The sequence below is a fragment of the Pteropus alecto genome, unplaced genomic scaffold, assembly GCF_000325575.1.
Source record: "Pteropus alecto unplaced genomic scaffold, ASM32557v1 scaffold7, whole genome shotgun sequence".
NCBI lineage: Eukaryota > Metazoa > Chordata > Mammalia > Chiroptera > Pteropodidae > Pteropus > Pteropus alecto.
Window position 1 is genome coordinate 48477056 of NW_006494614.1, and position 18901 is coordinate 48495956.

Genomic DNA, 18901 nt, shown 5'->3' on the forward strand with positions numbered 1-18901 from the left:
TAAGTATAAGAAACCATTCCTGACCCAAGTGGAAGAAGCAGAAATCCCTTAAATGTGTTAAATCTTTGCCCTACTAAATATTTGCCAGAAGCTCTAACTATACATTTTCTTACTTATTTCATGTTCATGTTCTCAACAGAAATTGAACAAAAAATAAAACCAACAAGAGTCTCATTTTTTGGTCAGAATTAAAAGAAAAAAAAAAAGAAAAAACATTTCTCATTAATGGTTGTGGTCAAGAATGAGAGTACAATAATATAGAAAACCTAGATTTATTTATTAAGCTATTACAAAGACAAAACAATTATCATCTGAAGTACTTTGAGGACTTCATCACAATTTCTTGTTCTGTTACAGAAACTGACCTAAAAGGCTGGAAATTAAAGGATATAACTTGAGGTTATAACAGAACAAACTGCTGAAATATGGTGAAAGGAGCAAAAGCTAGTCAAGCACTTGTATTAGTGGTAGTATAGATGGCTGGGATGTTTCTGAAGAGGCTCTCTAGCGATGCCTGTTGAATTAATCTGGGTCCCAAATTAGTAAAAAAAAAAAAAAAGATCATTATCCCATGGAGAATGAGCAGAGGCCAGGATTTCTCTGATATCTCTTTTTCTTTTTAAGGGGTAAGGGTATCCTTAGGCCCTAAAGGGGTATTTCTTAGATTCGACCTTTCTCCTATCCAGTCTACCTAAACCTTCAAGTGCCCATGCATTTTCACCAACAGCCCTACTAGGTTACGGAAAATGCATACACTGAAGGCATGAATTATAGGCTTACTCAGAGGGTACCTAGATACAGAAAGTTTGGGGATAAATAATAAACTACAAATATCCTCTTGGTTAAGTTAATTCACCTTTGTTAATAAAGGTCATAGTTTCTTCTGCTGGTGACTACTTGTTGTCTCCATATAGTCTGTCTCAAGAAAGAACTGGTTCAGGTAAGTTTTGGAGAAGGAAAATTACTTTCATCACACCCACCACAGAGTGGAAAAGGCACCAAGTTCTCTCCTACAGTTGAGTAGAATCTGTAAAACAAAAGGTTTACAATGTTTATAGTAATAATAATATCTATTATTTACTTAATGCCTAATCAAGAGTGCCAGGGGATTTAAATGTATTATATCTCAGTCTTTGCAACAATCCTGCCAGGTAGTTATTATCAACTCCATTTTTCAGAGGAGGAAACTAAGGATTAGTGAAGTCACATGCCTTGTCCAAAGACAAAGAGCCCCGGTATGTAGTAGAGTTGTGATTCCACCATTCATGTGTCTTTCCCTTCACCCCATCTCATGCATTGAGAGGTCCTAGTTCCATTATCTTGAAATTTTAATCATTACATAAACACTCTAATTATTCTTTGTTCTCTCATTAAAGGCAAATACAATTTTAAATGATTAAAAATTTACGGACATTGTTTGGAATTTAGGTCAATTATCCAGATGAAGAACTTGTATTAACTTTATGAATAAAACATCTCTCTGCTCCAGCTGTAGCATAAAATGAATAGAAAACAAATCATCAGCTCATTAGAAAGTTTGTGGCTATTTTATGGTTATTTCACCATAAAATTATATTACAAAGAATCCTAAGAATTCTCACCAGGGAACTGCAGTAACGTCCCATTTGTGTAATCATCAGTGACAGACCAAATGAGTTTCTCATAATCCTTGTTAATAGAGTGGTTGGTGTTCTCTGAATAGTCTACTTTTCAAGAAGAAATACGTGAAAACCAGAAGATCCAAAAAAATCTGTTTTCCAGTTTCAGTAAAAGATACTAAATAAGTATTACTGAACTGAAAAGACCAAAATGCTATTAAGAACATGATAAATAAAATGTAAGAAATAAAGAAAGAAGACAAGTTTATACCAAAAGATTTCCTATAAAGTAGAACAGTGAAGTATTAGCATCTGGAACTGTAAGATCTGAAAATTAAAGTTAACAGAGTTCCAGCAATATGAACACATATTTTTTTAGCTAACTGCAGAGGAGATATTGATAATTTTAGACTGTACAGCTACCAAGGATAAAAGTAAATGTTGTAGAACTGAAAATTAAGAATTTAAAGAAAGACATAAATCACAGAACTCTAAGAGATTATTTTCTGATAGCCCTACTGGCAGCACCTAAGATGAAAGCAGAGATCCATTATCACAATTTATGGTTAGTATAAGCAATGCTATATTCATAACAGCAATAATTCGGAAAGTAAATGGAGCTTGGAATAACAAGGGATCTCACAACCTAACTGGATGTCTGACAATGGTACAAGAGGCAAGCCAAAATATATAATCTTGCCATGCTACTACCGTCTGCTTTAATAAAGGACATGGATATAAGTAGACTCTCAAAGACTTTCTGGAAGACATCTAGTATTCAAGAAAATGCTATGAGGTCAGAGGTTAGGAAGACATTATATAGAGGAGAAAAAGGGACAGCAATTTAACAGTGTAAAAATCTTACAGTTTAAAAGAAGGGCTGCTAGGATTACTAGCCTTATCTCTGTATGATATGAACTAGTTAAATGATCTTTAGATATTATCTAACACAGGAGTCCCTAAACCCCAGGCCGCAGACCAGTACTGGTCTATGGCCTGTTAAGAACGAGGCCGCACAGCAGGTGGTGAGTGGAAGGTGAAGGAGAGAAGCTTCATCTGTATTTGCAGCCACTCCCCAGTGCTAACATCACCACCTCAGCTCAGCCTCAGATCATCGGGCATTAGATTCTCATAGGAGCACCGGTCCCTGGTGCCAGAAAGGCTGGGGACTGCTGATCTAACATATAGTTGAGATACTCAAGCTGGCAAAGCATGGTTTATTTCTCAGAGTAACATAGAACAAATAAATAGCCAGGGAAAAACTACGCCAAGCTCATGAGAAGGTCAGAGGAAAGAAAACTGGCAGTGAGCTCTTATGTCAGTCAAGAAAATCAGGTATAAAGCATCCTGGGAAATGTTAGCTTTTGGACAACTGTACATGGACTTGTTATGGTTTGTCAAATCAGCCTTGAACACTAAGGTGCTCAGGACCTTGGTCCATCATTATTTTCAGAAGGGAAACTGATACGAGATTATGATTAAAGGCTTTAACTCAGTTTAGTATAACTTCTAATTTTTCCCCAATTCAACGAGCAGTGAGTCGCAGCAAATCTCTGCTTTGTGTTTTTTAATGAATGAACATGGTAAGGTTTCAAATATCATAAGTGGGAAAATGTGGCTCAAGAGCAGACTAGGACATAATCTCAGGCTTTGCTGTTCCCACATGAGCCAACAAGGGAGAGCTCCATTTCTGAATAAAGGAATAATGTCATTCTCTTTAGTCCACTGAAGATGGGTGTCTTATTTTCCCATGTACTTTCAGTGCCTGGCGTGTGGTAAGTGCTCAGTAAATGTTAATTAACCTGAACATCACCATGTTTGCAGATCTTGACTTCTTAGAAGAAAAAAAAAAAAACACACACGTAACTTTCAATTATTTCAGAAATGGTAAACTGCTAATTTTATAGAGTTCTCTTGAATTATTAAAATAAAAATTATTTGAGATGATTTTCACATTCATTGACAAGGGAAAAAATAAACTACTTACCCCAAAGCAGCAAAAAATTATTTTCAGTGATCAACATCTGCATCCTCAAACTGTCCAGCAACTGTTGGTGTAGTATCTACCTCCATCCCATCTGAGGAAAAAATTAACCACTGAGCAAAAGTCTACTTCATACTTTAGACAGGTAGATTCAGCTTATATTTCAACCAGAAGGAAGCTAGTGCCCTCTGTTGGTTAAGCATTGCTATTTCTTTCTCTTTTGAAAATTGAAGTTATCAAGAACAAATTGAGAAAGAAAAATGCCATCTGTATATTTAGGCCAAGTTAAAATTAGTCTACACATTTAACATTTACTTTGTAAATTCTCAACTTCAACAATGACAGAATGCTAGGTAGGAGTTGTCTACAGCTGCTTTCTCCACTTCCGCACTTCCCATTCACCCCTCAACTTTTCAGCCAACCACAAACTGGCTTCTGCCTCTAGCCCCTGGGTACCCTACCACCTGGAAAACCAACACGGCAAGCAAATGTGACACATATCTATAATTAACTCATCATCTTTCCACATAGAAAATGCTTCTCATTCCCATCTTATTAAAGATATCTCTTACCTGCCTAATCCAGGATCCCCCACCGCATTTCTTAACTTGTTGCTTCCATCTCTTAAGTAGCTCCCAAATGTTAAGTTTTTTGACATTCACTGCCCCTACCTAATTTAGGTCACTATCTCTCATCTAATTTAAAACTTAAGTTACTGTCTACGGCCATGCTACCCTGAACAAGCCCGATCCCGTCTGATCTCGGAAGCTAAGCAGGATCGGGCCTGGTCAGTACTTGGATGGGAGACCACCTAGGAAAACCAGGTACTGTAGGCATAAAAAATAAAAAATAAAAATAATAATAAGGAGTGGTAAACTGACAAGGTCCTTGCAATCTGTGAGATCAACCAAGGGTTGCCTTGCCTTAAAAAAAAATAAAAATAAAAACTTAAGTTACTTAACAGAGTTTCTCTCCTTTCCCTCTAGTTATTTCCCTCTGTAGTTAATTTTCTATATTATAGCCAGTCATCTTCTGAAAAATTCTGCAATGGCTTCCCACTGACCTAAGTGTAAAGGTGCAATTCTTTAAGCTTTCAAGTTCCTTTAAGATATAGCTCAGTTCGCAATCCACCTTCACCTGTTGAGCTAACTATCCTTCATACTCAGAGATCCAGATATAACGAACAACTTTCAGTTTGCAGAGCTGAATGATCTCTTAAACCTTTGAACATGGCTGATCCTTTACCTGCCTCTCTCTCCAACCTGTATGTAATCTCCCATCACACAGGTCATTTTTCAGATCTTGCCTTAGCTGTCACTTACTCCATGAAGGCTGGGTGAAGGGCCCAGCCTTTAGTTCTGCAGATTCTCAAGCTTCCCCTGTATCTCAGTGTTGTACCACAATGTACTGTAACTGCTTAATAAGTTATTTTTCTCTCTACTAGAATGCCCCTGATACGAAGATAGTAACATCATCTCTCTTAAGCACTGCTGTATTCTCTGTACCTGGTACAATAAACTCTTCTTGATATAAATAAGTGCATGAAGCCCTGAAATACCACTAATAGATAGTGTGTGATTAAATGGCAAAAAGATTGAAATTTACTAAGACAGATCTCAGGTGTTCTCACCACACACACACATACACAAACACAAACATACAAAAGATAATATGTGAGGAATGGCATTTAATTAGCTTAACTATAGTAGTAATTTTGCTATGTATGTTTGTATATCGAAACATTATGATATACACCTTAAACATACACAATTTTTATTTAAAAATTTTTAAACAAAAAAAGTGCATGTCAAACTAAAGTTAAATAAATAAGTAAGTAAATAAAAAAATAAATAAATAAATGGCAAAGAGGATTAGAAGATGGGAAATGGTACAGATTAAAGAAGTTTTATACAGAGGCAACTCTGTATATGCTAATGAGGCTTAGGAATAAAAGTCCAAAAATCTCACTTTAGCAAAGTGTTTGAGACCTTAAGTATTTCGTTTGCTACAAAGCATTAAATAAGAAATTTTATAAATAATAATAATAATAAAATCCTTCAGTGATGAAAGGCTTTTCAATGGTCAAGGGCACTCTCCAGCCAATCACTGTAATGAGAAAAGATAATATCTTGAATTCTCTCAACTACGAGTTTGGTAGAGCACTAGAAATCATTTAAGCCATCTCACCCTAAAGCCTATGTTAGAGGCTCACCAGCTAGGGTTTAAAATGGAGAGACGACATAAGAAATAATTGTGACCCAAAGCCTAAACTTTTCCAAATTAAAATATCCCAGAATTTCAGGATCTCCAAGTCAACATGCTAAGTGCATAGAGATGTTAATCGCAGCATTATAAGAGAAACTTAAATGTACCAAACAAGAGAAAAATGATGGTAACTCTCTTTAAGAATATTCAGCATCACTAAAAATTAGAAGTGTGAAGACTCTGTAACAACATAAAATATTTACAATACATGTAACATGCAAGAAGTGCTTATAATAGTGCCTGGTATATTATTTTTGCACATCAGCTTATTTAATCCTCTTATTAGCTATTAGACATGAAGCAACTTATGTGACCTTGCTGTGTCTTAGTTTCCTCATCTGTAAAATAGGGATCATAATAGCATCTACCACAGAGGTTCTTGGAAGAATTAAATGAGTAAATATGTGTAATGTTTAAATCAGGGTCTGGCACATAAGAGTACTACCTAAGTGTTTTACTGAGAGTTGTAGGAACAAGACAAGAGACATTTAGGGGTAAAGATAGAGCTATTTCTTCAGAGTCAGAGAGAAGGGTCTGAATTTTATATGGTGAGTATCAAGCAATCGCTGAGGGGACATCCTTATATAAGACTGAGAGTGTTCTCAGAAGATTAATGTGGCACAGTGAGCCACATTATGAAGGGATGATAGAAGCAAAAAATTTACTACAAATTTGGCATGAGAAGAAAAGGACCTAGGTTTGGAGGATAGGGATAGTAATAGCAAAGAGATCTAAAAAGCCTTTTAAAAGAGAAATCCATGGAACTCAGTACTGGGCTGGATAAAGAAATAAATGGTAAAGGATGAATCCAAAGTACCTCAAGAAACTAACTGAAGTAGGATACTTAGAAAAGGGAATGAGTCTCAGGAAAAATAGTTACAAAGAAGCTTACAAATATAAGATAACTAAAACATAAACATTTAAAGCCACTTGTTTAAGGTCCAGATGGTTATCATAAAAAAGAAAACTTGTTTCCTGAATGCTACTTAGTCTTTTTAATCAGCTGACTTAGATTTGCATATAATCTTGTAGAAATTCGTTTTAAAATTAAAAACAGCAGCATCACTGTGCATGCACACACACATACATACACATAAGCGAACAAACAAAAAGTCTGGAAAAATATGCAACAAAATTAATAGATGTCTCTCAATTAGAATTAAACTTGATTTTTCATTTCTTCTTTGCCTATGCCCACTTAAAAAAAATTTTGACTGAGGACATAAACTGTTTTTGTAGTTAGGAAAACAAGTTTAAAAAAACTGACATGAGAATTCCCATTCTATGTAATTCTACATCAGCTTCCTACACTACAAAGAGTTAATTCTGAGATGTGTCTTAGTTTCCAAAAGAACCTACACACGTCCCTCCATAACTTCCCTTGTTGCCTAAGTGACCATCTAACTGTTCATACTGAAGAGAAAGAAGAATACTCACCTTCATAATCTCTTATTGAATCTTCTGTCCGGACTCCAGCCATGTTATACTGGCTGCTCACAGACTGAGAAAGCATTCCTTCTAATCTCTCCAATGTGGCCTGGCCTTCTGCTGTTAAATGGGATAATCCTTCTTCATAGGTGTAAAATGTAGGAATGTCCCCCTGCCCTTGTTCTAAACAAATAAAAAGCTTTTAAGCTATTGTAAAACAATTAGAAAGAAAAAATAGATATTCAATAATGCATTTACTGAAGGTACAATGAAAAAAGGCTTCTAGGAAAATACTTTTCAACATTCATTTAACACACATAAATAGGCCATCTGCTGAAAATAGAGATACAAAGAAAATGTCCCTACCCTCTAGGATGAGAAGGGATTCCAAGAGATGAACCAATAAATAGCAACTCCCTAAGAATCAAATGTCTGGGGACCAGGAGGAAAAAATAGTGTTCCTGAGGCCAGGGAGTCTTATATTATTACAAAGTGGGAATTTTACAGGTGAGTGCAAATTAATTTGATATTAATTTGTACTGAAGGTTTTTTCTTGATTAAAATACATGTTCCTTTAAAAAAAGCAGAAATTCTAGAAAATACGAAGAGTATTTAAAAAAGAATCATCCAAAAAACTCAGTGAAGATGAGAATGTATTTAGATATATAAAGGAGAATGCCAGAAATGAGTTTGTCTTATGCCAGAAAGTGGGTACATATGGAAGAAAGGGCTTTGGATAGCCAAACTGGGGTACAGGAGACCATAGGCAAAAGAAAAAGAGCACAGCAGGCACCTCAAGTTACAAGATTCTATCAGGCTAGTGACTACATTCTGGTCTGCAAGTGAAAATACTGATAGATAAATGAAGTATGGTTCTAGGGAAAAAAAGTGACTTTGGCAGCGAACTGTACGAAGGGATATGTTAAATAAAGATGCAGATGATATAAGTTTCAGGGGATGGAGGGAGAAGGCCTATTCTCTGGGGGCAGCTACATCAACTTAAAAAGACTCTTGTGACTACCTACTTTCCTATCTACCATTTTCTTTCCTTCCATTTATCTCTATCCTCCCCACCAACCCAATAATCTCTATTTCTTACCCTCAAGCTCAAAAGCCCATAAATTTTTCCAATTTGACTTAGACATGAATTATGTCACTCACTTTTATTAATAATACTATATCAGTACTTAGAGATATAAAGAACTAAAATCCCATCCCTTTAGTATAAATAAGAGCTTAAAATGAAACACACACACACACACAAACACCTTTAAAATTCTACTTCACTAACCATGTGCTTCCACATCATATTCTTCTCCATCGTAATCATCTGAATCTTCATCCTCAGGATCTGGATGCAAAGCCTGGCATTCACACATTGCAGTGAACATTGCCTCCACTAAGCAAAGAAATTAAACTGTAATTAATATTGCTTTCTGGCCAAAGTGCAATAAAAGTTAATTAAATAACCATCGGTGTAAATAAAGTGCTTGATGGCAATGGACAAGTCACAAAATTCTGAGTTTATTTCAAGATATTATTGAGATCTCCTAATTCCTGATGGGTTTTCTAAGGAAAAGGGTCAAGAATCCTAGTCAGACTGCTGTTATCATAGAGAAGCCCCTTGCAGCTAAAGGGCTCTTTCCAGTCATCCTGGCATCTCCCGCTTTGGAACTGCCATGACTCCTCAGCCCTCTAACTGGTGAGATTTATAGTCAAAAAAAAAAAAAAAAAAAAAAAAAAAAAACAAAAAAAAAACAGCTTCCTCCACTCGCAAAACACACCAACACCAAGTAACACTGTATCTACTATACTATCATCACATTCACAATCTTTGCTATTAATAGGGATCTGGGCCTCCATAATAGTACAGATGTTAAAAAGAAGAAAAAGCAGTAGAATGGAGGTAGTGAAAGAAAGAATGTGTGTGTCAATAGGGGGAATGTTTGGTACATGAAGGAAAAAGAAATTCTACAGAACACTCACATGCTGATTTATCACTAGGCACAAATCTAAATTCAGCAATAGGTTCAACATCATCATCACTATCTTCCTCTTCTTCATCAGGAACAGATTCTTTTGATTCTTCTAGAGAGGGATAAAAATAACCTTTTAATGCTGTTATTTGTTTGGAAAAAAAAGTCTGAAAAAACTTAAAGGATGCTTATTGACATATCTAAATACTAAAATTCAATTACTTCAAATTATAGGGACATGGTTATTTTAGAGCTAAAAAAAAGACTCTGGATAGTCTCTCTGGTCTAGTTGCACTGTACTTCACTGAGCCCTAGAGAGTCCAAGCCCCTTCGAGGTCATGTGGGGGGGTGAGGAAAAGTCAGGCCTCTCAAAAGTACAGTTTCAATGTCATCTGCTTCTCTTACCTTTCACCTTGAAACAAATATAAACAGTTTGTAAACCTCTGATGTAATTCATTACTAACAAACAACAGATGAGCAACCAAGGCCCTTAAGTTAACTGACCCAACAGATAAATTAACAAAGTCTGCGAGCAAGAAAAATATACAAATGTTCAACAAAGAGAACATGTACATGCTGCTGGTGAAGCGGAAACTGTCTGCAGAGGTATATCCTACTGAGTGTATGCCCTCCTACTACCCAGCAATTCCTCATCTAGATACCTATGTACTTAATTAGTTTGTACAAAAATGTTTACTGAAGTACCACATGTACTAGTGAAAGTATAAATAAAATGTTGATCAAAAAAAGGAAACAGATGTATTGCAACCAGGTCATATTATGTTATATAACAGCTATCAGTTAAAAATGAACATATGTGACTTATAGGTATCAAAATAGATTACAAGTACAGTTGAGTGAAAAAAGCAGTTGCAGAATATATATAATACCACTTACATTAAAACCTTAAACACATTACAAAACCATTACGTTGCTAAAAGTATACTACGTAGTCATTAAAAATCTAAAAGCACAGACAGGAAGTACACATGCCATCTTTAGGATGTTTAACTCCTGAGACAGTGAGAACGAAATGGGACGGAGAACAAAAAGGATTTCAACAGTATTGACATACTATCTATATTTCTTTAAAAGACTAGAGTAATTATGAAAAATGTTACAATTTATGCTGAATATTGAATAACAGAAATTTTTTATTACTCTCTACATTTTTCAATATTTGAATTATTTCATAATAAAGTCAACAAAATACTTAAATATACCCCAAAACATCAAAACATGTTCAAAACCAATAATCTTAAAAATATAAAGTAAATTTTGTTTAGCTCATTAAAAGTGACCATCAAAATAATGTTAATTCTCCATGTAGCTGAAAATAAAGTGGAAAGGTATTATTATATAATACTATTCAAAGTATAAATTGTTATAAACTTTCTGGAAAGCAATTTACAATATATGTTAAAAGCTTTAAAAATGTTTATTACCTTTAATGCAGCAATTTTACTCATAGGAATCAATTAACAGGAGATAGCCACTAAATCTCTAACTTTCATTTTCACAATTCATACAAACTTACTGTAGAATTATGAAAAGATACAGGTAAGCAAAAAGGGAAATTTTAAGTAATGGCCACTATCAACAGTGTTAAAAATAATAGACTTAATGGGACTTTTCCTGTCCTGTTTCTGTTATTATATTGTTAAATATAACACACATGTCCTTTGTAAACAAGCAAAATAATACAAAAATATTAGAAAATTCTAAATAATTCTAAATAGTTGAATATATTATAGTACTACCTAACTTTTTCAATGTATTTTAAAAAACAAAATGGTATCATACCATAATTATTATTCTATAACTGAATGAACATCACTTTTTAAATTATAAAAATAATATGTGCTGGTATAAAAGTAATTGAAAGAGTCTAGGTGGATTCAAAGAAAAAGTCCCTACCACTCTTAATTTCTCTCCCTAGAAATAACCACTATTAACACTTTCTTTTATATCCTCAGGAATCTACCTTAGAGCAATAAATAGAAATGTTATACAGTATTTTTACAATTAAGAAAAAAATACAACCATGATCAACACTCACCAGCTCACGCTAGATCACTGTGGTGGCTGCCATACTCTCGGTCTTTTTAAACCTTTCTAGATTTTCAACAATGGTAATGAATTTAGTAATTTTAAAAATAATCTAATGACCTCAACAATAAGCTGATGGTCTATTTTAAAAAGGTTTATGAAGGTAAACCAAAGAGAAAAAAAAATCTGGAGCTTGGAGAATCAGGATGAAACAAAGGCTAGGAAAAAAGGATCCAAGCATGGATAACGTACGAGATGAATATAGAGTTCCAGATAAACAGAACTGGAGAACTACTGAAATAAATGTAACCCAAGAAGGAGGATTCTACTTTATAGTAAGACAGAAAAGTCCTACTCAATTTAGTTAAGAAAGGATTAATTATAATCCCAACAATTTCAACTTAAAGTAGCTACTCCAAATCTACTGAATCTTTATTTCCTAAATTGGGATTCCAGCATTTGCATTCTTAACAAGAAAAAGCCCCAGATGTTTATAATGTGCAGCTAGGTTTAAAAACTAAAGACTACCACAATCCCCTAATTTTTCTGGGTGAAAATGAGGCACAGAGAGATGAAAATGACTTGCTTATCGAGTTAATGACAGTCTTCTTATGCATTTCTCTTTAGCTAGCTTTATTCAAGATAGGTTTATTCAAACCCTACCTTTCCAGCCTTATTTTTTGACATATACCTTTGCCTAATGCCAGTGTTCTAAACTATTTACGGGCATTTCACATCAACATTTGGAACTGACAAGGGTATTGCTAATGTTTTGCATTTCTATGAATTAATGATGATTTAAACTAAACATATAATACTCTTAGTTATGAAATCATAGTCGCATTTGCTTAGATGGAAAGTGAACTTTGTGTCTAATACCTCTTCATTTGGAAGTCTTAATACAATCCAAGGTCAACTACCCTCTCTTTTAAACTTTACTAGATTTTTATCTATCTTTGGGCCCTTTCCAATGACAAGAGTTTGAAATCTTATAACAAAAATATTTTCCATAGCTGAATTGGTCATTCCCACTTAATGAGGCAGGGCTTGCCAAAAGCCTTAAAAATTACTAAATAATTAGTGTAACATTGAAAATAAATGGTAATTTTATATCTGAAATCGTATTAAAATTCCAAATTGAAGGAGCAATAGCAACAGGAAAACTTACAGGAGTGTCTCTTATATACTATTTCAAAGAAAAGCAACCCATTATTTTAAAAGCAGAAGTTTACTAAAGGTGTAACAAATGTCCTTTCAACCCCAAAGTTCTGTATTTCTACAAAAGGTGAACCTATTAAAAGAATACAATATAGCACACCAACTTCTTATTTAGTCACACTTACAAAAATCAAATAAGTTATTTTGTGCCTAACTTATTTCTCATTTTGAATTCTTACAACCCAGTCAAAAGCCTAAAAAAAGATTTTATCTTTCTTACTCTACCTTTCATTAATTTCACTAGATTTTTATGAATCTTTGTAGTTATGTCCAACAGCAAAAACACCAGCCTTGACACTACTGACATTTGAACTAGATAATTCTTTGTTATGGGAGGCTGTCCTGTGCATTATAGGATGTTTAGTAACATCCCTGGCCTCTAACTGCTGGATGCCGGTAGCACTATTCGCCCCTTCCAGTCAGGACAATCAAAATGTCATTGCCAAATATAGGGGGAGGGCAACATATCCCCCCCGAGAACAGAACAAAACAGGTTCTCTCCTAAATTCTTGGAAGCACAAAGTATACTGATCCAAGCTTTAAGAGTGCCAAATATAAATGCCTTTGCAAAAAGAAAGTTAAACTCAAGAGAAAAAATTAGAAACACATATCGTAACTGAATAATTCTAAGTGGGAATATATAGAAAGCAAAAGGTAGTTTCCAAATTATTTTACTGTGTTGAAATTTTGCTTAATAAGCTATTATTCAAAATAGGTCAATAGCTTGAAAATTACATTGATATATAGAAAGCAAAAGGTAGTTTCCAAATTATTTTACTGTGTTGAAATTTTGCTTAATAAGCTATTATTCAAAATAGGTCAATAGCTTGAAAATTACATTGATTGCTTTTTAAAATATAACATGCCACCAAAGGCAGCTCAAGATTAAATTACCATACATACCTCCAAATTTGGCATTCACCATAACATACAAATGCTCTCGTGGATATGCATTTAGGTCCCTGGACACTGCATGCAAACTAATGGTGGGGTATTCCAGTGAGAATCCTAATCCAGAGCCATCTAACCAAGACAGGCGGCTGAAAAACACATTTTAAATAGATTATTTCAAGAAAGTAAATCCTAACTTAATATCCTAAAGTTTATAAAGATTCAGCTTGGACACTTATGCATGTGCATAAGAAATATTCCTAAAAAATGAAAATTCAGCAGCAGGAACTGGATTTAAGACCAATTCTGTTATGGTCTCTTTTCCTCTAGCTAAAAGTTCAAAGAGATCTGAAAAGCAAGTTTTCTAAACTCACAAGTGTGTTTCTGTGCCTTTCCGCTTGTTCTCATTTGGAATGGCTTTAGGCACCTTCTTTGCTTTTGAAAATCTTCTTCAGCTTGTTAGGTCTTAGCTCCTCCTTGATTCCTCCCTCCAATTACTCCAGTCCATAATGATTTCTTCTTTTTCTAAAGTGTGCTTATGCTCAGTAATACATCATTTAGCACTTAACTCTGTGATAATATGAATTTTATGTGTACCTTCAGAGAATGTGAGCTAATTGACAGGAGAACCTGTCATATTCTTTATTTAACGTTCTTCAAAACCACTAGCATAGAGCTCAGTATGTAAACATATAAATACCCAGGAATCACTATTTTCTCCACTAACCCTACATTAAATGACAGGCACATGAAATGGCTGTAATCATACTTACCACAAGTTAGAAAATAATTATCATATTGAAAGATAGACTTTATGAAGACTTTCATTTATTCTGCAGCTTTAAGAGAAAGCCACAGATAAGCAAGGTCTAGTTTTCCCTCAAAAGTGGTCAAATGCAAATATTTTACTGGTGTAATAAAAGAAACATATCACCAAAATTAGTATGTTGCTGGTAATAAATACTTAACCATCGGGAACTGCATCACTTAGCAGGAAAAAAATGTAGCAAAAATGTCAAGAAACAACAAAAAAGTTAATGCAATAAAAGTTATATAACATACTGGTTACACAGGGCGGGAGGGAAATGGGAACTGGCTAATGGGTGCCAGTTCTTTTGGGGGGCGATGAATATATTCCAAAATTGACTGTAGTGATGGTCGCACAACTCTGTAAATAGACTAAAAACTACTGAATTGTACACTTTAAATGGGTGAATTATATGTCATGTGAGTTACAGTATCTCCATAAAGCTGTTATTAAAAAGTTAATACAATATAACCCCTGTATCATTCTGTTTTCTACACAATTTTAACAACTGTAATTGTCTAATTTCTTTTTTTAATTTTTTTCTCTTAACTGGTTGTCTAGTTTATAACCGATCAAAACCAAAGAAAAGAGAAGCCAGGACTCCCTAGCACAAGAACAATGACAGTGCAGCAGTCAACTCATTCATATTCAATGTAAAAGGAGGTTGAATTTACACTTCAGTCCCCCTAAAGGATATCAATGTCTAACAGCACAAGTGTGTAACACGTGACCCTCACTTATCAAAAACAAAAGAATTAAATTGTGATGAAAACTGAACGACTCTGTAAATATACTAAATGTACACAAAAAAGCAAAAGTGAGAAAATATGTAGACATTTGGAAAGATTTTCATTGAACATGCTTATTAAACAAGAAAAAGAAAACCTGGGAGGCTTAAATTGGTAAATGTTAAGGAGCTTAAAGTGGTAAAAGCTCTATAAATGATTTTCTAGAATGACTCATCCCAAGGGAATAGATTTTATTATTGTAATTAGACGGTGCATACTGCGTGTGCCTTTCCTGTCCACTGCTTTCGTCTTAACATGGAGATGAAATAGTGTTCATGTAGCATAGAGGTATTGCCAGTCCTTTACTAAAACTATTATTATTTTAAGCAAATAAACTCTTTTCTCTCACCTCAAAAATCTCCTGGCACTATCACAATTCAGAAAGTATTCCAAATTTAGGTGTCCAAAATTTCAAATATCCAGAGCCAGAAAACTTTAATGACTCAATCAGGAGACGGAAAAACTGAAATACAAACACAGACCCAGTGCCCACCAAATTATGGCCTTTACTTTGAAAAGCACATAGTAATTGCTCTGTAGTTTCTTACTGCTGGCAGGATAAAAATGCTGCCTCAGCACATTTCCTATGGAGTCCTCATAATCTTATACATGGACATGGATTATACACTCTATAGAACACAAGAAGTTCCACTTAAAAGTAACATTTACTCTGACCATGAAGTTCTGATTTTTATTTATTCTCTTTTTATATATTCTAGAAGAAAAGCCCTCCAAAACAAAAAACAAACAAAAATAAAAATCAAATTAACTATACCCAGTCTCAAAGAAACCATGAATCATAAAAGGGAAAAACAAGAATTAGAAAGCCAGTAAACATGCAGAGGAATGTTTTGCTTATTTCCAATGCTTTTGCACAGTATGATCAGTATCCTTTACTCCTGGCATGGTGTGAAGATAGGACAGGCAGTTAAGAGAGCTTGAATTCGAGTTGGTTTAATTATTTGGTTTTAAAATAATTTTGGAATAAGATATAAAAAGAATTACTTGTAAGTTTAAATTACTTATTTTAATTTAATAACCTATTCTATTTTACCTGTTTCAAATGATCTATTTTGAATAATTCAAGCCTTTATTCCCTTTTTTATCCATAAAACATCAACTTCCTATGAAAACTAAGCCTGATAATTCTAAATCTCTCAATATACATCTGAGAAACTATCTACCTAAAACCAAATCAGACGCTGTTCTTCTTTACCTAAAATGGTTTCCCCGAAGCCCAAGGGCTATAAGCCAAGCTTGTGAACATGGCTCTCTCTTTCTCCAGTTTTATTATTTTTCCAATCTTTCTCTCTCATTTCCTCAGATGAAGAACTGTTAAACTGTGTGTGTACTGTATGTACGTACATATTTTTTACATGCATACTTAAAAAAAATACACATACACACATACATATCCTAGCACAATACTGTTTCTCACACTTGCCACTCAGCACTCTATTTCTTTTAATTAGAACAATTCCCCTTTGCCCCCCCTCATTTACATGGTTAACTGTTAATCCTCATTTGTCACATCCTCCAGGAAGCCTTCCTAGTTTGAGAGCCTGAGTCTATCAAGACTTGGAAATGCTAGGTAGGAAAGAACATAAAGGGGGAAGTGAAGTTAACAATGAGTATAGAAGAATGAACAGAGGTGTCCAAGGTACTGGTAATATCCTATTTTTAACCTGAATGGTGGATGTACAGATGTTGGTTTAATTATAATTCTTTAAACCATAGACCTATAACATTCTTTTTTGTATGTATATTTTACAAAAATATTTTCTTAAAGAAAGGTAAGAGATTTGTTAGTAAAAGCTGACATAAATTTTTAAATAGATAAGAACTTTAGGAGTTTGTGCTTCCTGAGTGTGATAACTGTATTGTGGTCATAAAGAGAATGTCTTTGTTCTTAGGAGATATACGCTCAAGTATTTACAGGTAAAGTCGCGACATATCTACGACTCTCGAATAGCTCAGAAAAGAGAGAGATAAACATGGCAAAATATTAAGTGATGAATCTTTGTGAAGGGTCTATAGGTATTAATTAACAACACTTGCAACTTTTCCTTAGATTTGAAATTTTTCAAAATTTAAAAACAAGTATAGGATCTTCCCCCCAAATGGAGTTACATTATAGAAAGAAGAGCCAATATACAGAGAAGCCACAGAGAAAAAAAAGGATTGTGTAAGAGCTAGAAATCTATCTTTGCTCCGCTTTCCACCACTTAAAAGAAATTGCTCTCTCAAGATCACCAAAGATCTCCTTGTCAATACCTAACAGATGCTTTTCAGATCTTATTTTATTTAATTGTTACTCCCTCTTCTCTCCTCAAGTCTCTTCTTCCATGACCTAACTCTTAATGTAGATGTGTCACCACAGTTCTATCCTTGGCCCCCTTCTCTTCTGGGGTATCTAATCTAGTCCCATGAGTATTTGCTAACACTTACACTAATGATTTCTACCATTAACACCGCTCTCCCAAGATAAGCACATATGTCCAATTAATCCCCACATGTCCAGACCAAACTTATTATCTGCATTTCAGCCCGAATTTCCTTTTCCTCCCATCCACAGTTCCTATTTCACTCACTGGTCAAAAGCCTAAACTTTGCTCAAGGTCTGGATTTCTCTCTAAACAAAGAGTTCTTTATATTTTGTGCATGTGTGTGTCCTCTGAGGTAAGCAGAATTTTGGCTCCTATAATCTTCATCCCCTGGTGTCAAGACTGTGAATACTGTGTTACAAGGCAAAGGGGACTTTGCAGATGCAATTAAGGTTACTAATCAGTTGACAAAATAATAGAGAGATTATCCTGGATTATCTGTGTGGGTCCAACACGAGCTCTTAAAAGCAGAGAATTTCCTCTGGCTGTAGCCCAAAGTGATGCAGCAGAAGGGAAAGTTAGAGAGAGATCTGAAAGACAGTAAGGTCCCTGTGTAAAGGAAACAGGGCCTTCAGTTCTAGAATCGCAATATTTAAGACATGTCTATCTGACTGTGAAAATATAAAGTGTTCTAAGTGACCAAATAAAAGGGCAATTTCTTCTAGGAATGGAAATGGGCGTCAGAAATGGGAACTGAGAGGTCCCTGTGGATACGATCCCAGCCTGCGTGGAGTTGAGGTTGTTCCTCTCCCCACCCACACCTATGGAAGAAAATCTAAATCCCTGACCAAATTTCCAAAATCCTCCACAAAATCCTGCCCAGGGCAACATCTCCCGCACCTGTTCATCAGAAAAGACAGTCAGTCATATCGATGACTCTAACTCGGGGTCTAGAAACTCAAAACCTTAAAACAAGACCTTGAATAGAGAACAAGGCACGCACTAGACCTCCGGAAACAGACAAGTAAAAAGCACAATCAATGAGGAGAATTCCCTCTGAAGAAGAGGAAAAGGAAGGCTCCAGAGGAAAGGGCACGAGAACAATCGAGCTCCCTCCTAGCAGAGGTATCCCCGAGGCGACAGGGAGCACGCGCTCCCGCTCCCAGCAGCCACTGATGTCGCGGTCTCACCCCAGCTCCTCTGCAGCAGGCGGCGCGCAGGAGCAGCCCCCGGGAACACGGACCCTACCTCTCAGCGATGTAAAGGGTGCCGTTGCCGAGGCCCTTCCCGTTCAGCACAGCCTCGGTATCTGGCTGCTGATGCCGGAGTCCCTCAGCCGACCCCGGCGGCAGGAAACTTTTAAGGAAGCTCATTGCAGCAGTGAGCACAGAGATACAAGCCAGGAGGAAGCTGAAGAACAGCAACCCCGGCTCGCCGCGTCCCGCCCCGGAAGCAGTGGCGATTACCCCGGAAGATCTACTACGCCTGCACCAGCGTTTGAGGGTCATCCACCATAGAGATGAGACGTTCTAGGGCTACCTCTCGGAGGCCTGAGATGACCCGGCTGAGTTT

The 18901-nt window shown here is 35.5% G+C and overlaps 1 protein-coding gene and 1 pseudogene across 1 annotated transcript; one reads left to right on the forward strand and one right to left on the reverse strand.

The window, feature by feature from the left end:
- Positions 1 to 255: 255 nt before the first annotated feature.
- On the reverse strand, positions 256 to 18793 carry CLNS1A (chloride nucleotide-sensitive channel 1A). Its single transcript, XM_006926645.3, has 7 exons — positions 18578 to 18793; positions 13422 to 13558; positions 9262 to 9363; positions 8567 to 8674; positions 7285 to 7458; positions 3586 to 3676; positions 256 to 1027 (listed from the first exon to the last, which is right to left on the reverse strand). The coding sequence occupies exons 1-6, from the start codon at positions 18700 to 18702 to the stop codon at positions 3609 to 3611; spliced, it is 714 nt and encodes a 237-aa protein (XP_006926707.1). The 5' UTR covers positions 18703 to 18793; the 3' UTR covers positions 256 to 1027; positions 3586 to 3608.
- LOC112475068 lies at positions 4300 to 4418 on the forward strand (annotated as a pseudogene).
- Positions 18794 to 18901: the final 108 nt, after the last annotated feature.

Bases quoted from the DNA above. Each gene is read 5' to 3' on its own strand.
- CLNS1A (XM_006926645.3), bottom strand. From the start codon at position 18,702: ATGAGCTTCCTTAAAAGTTTCCTGCCGCCGGGGTCGGCTGAGGGACTC. The intron at 13,559-18,577 runs GTAGGGTCCGTG...TGTGTTTTTCAG, and splicing joins ACCCTTTACATCGCTGAGAG to CCGCCTGTCTTGGTTAGATG. The intron at 7,459-8,566 runs GTTAGTGAAGTA...TTATTTGTTTAG, and splicing joins ATATGATGTGGAAGCACATG to AACAAGGGCAGGGGGACATT.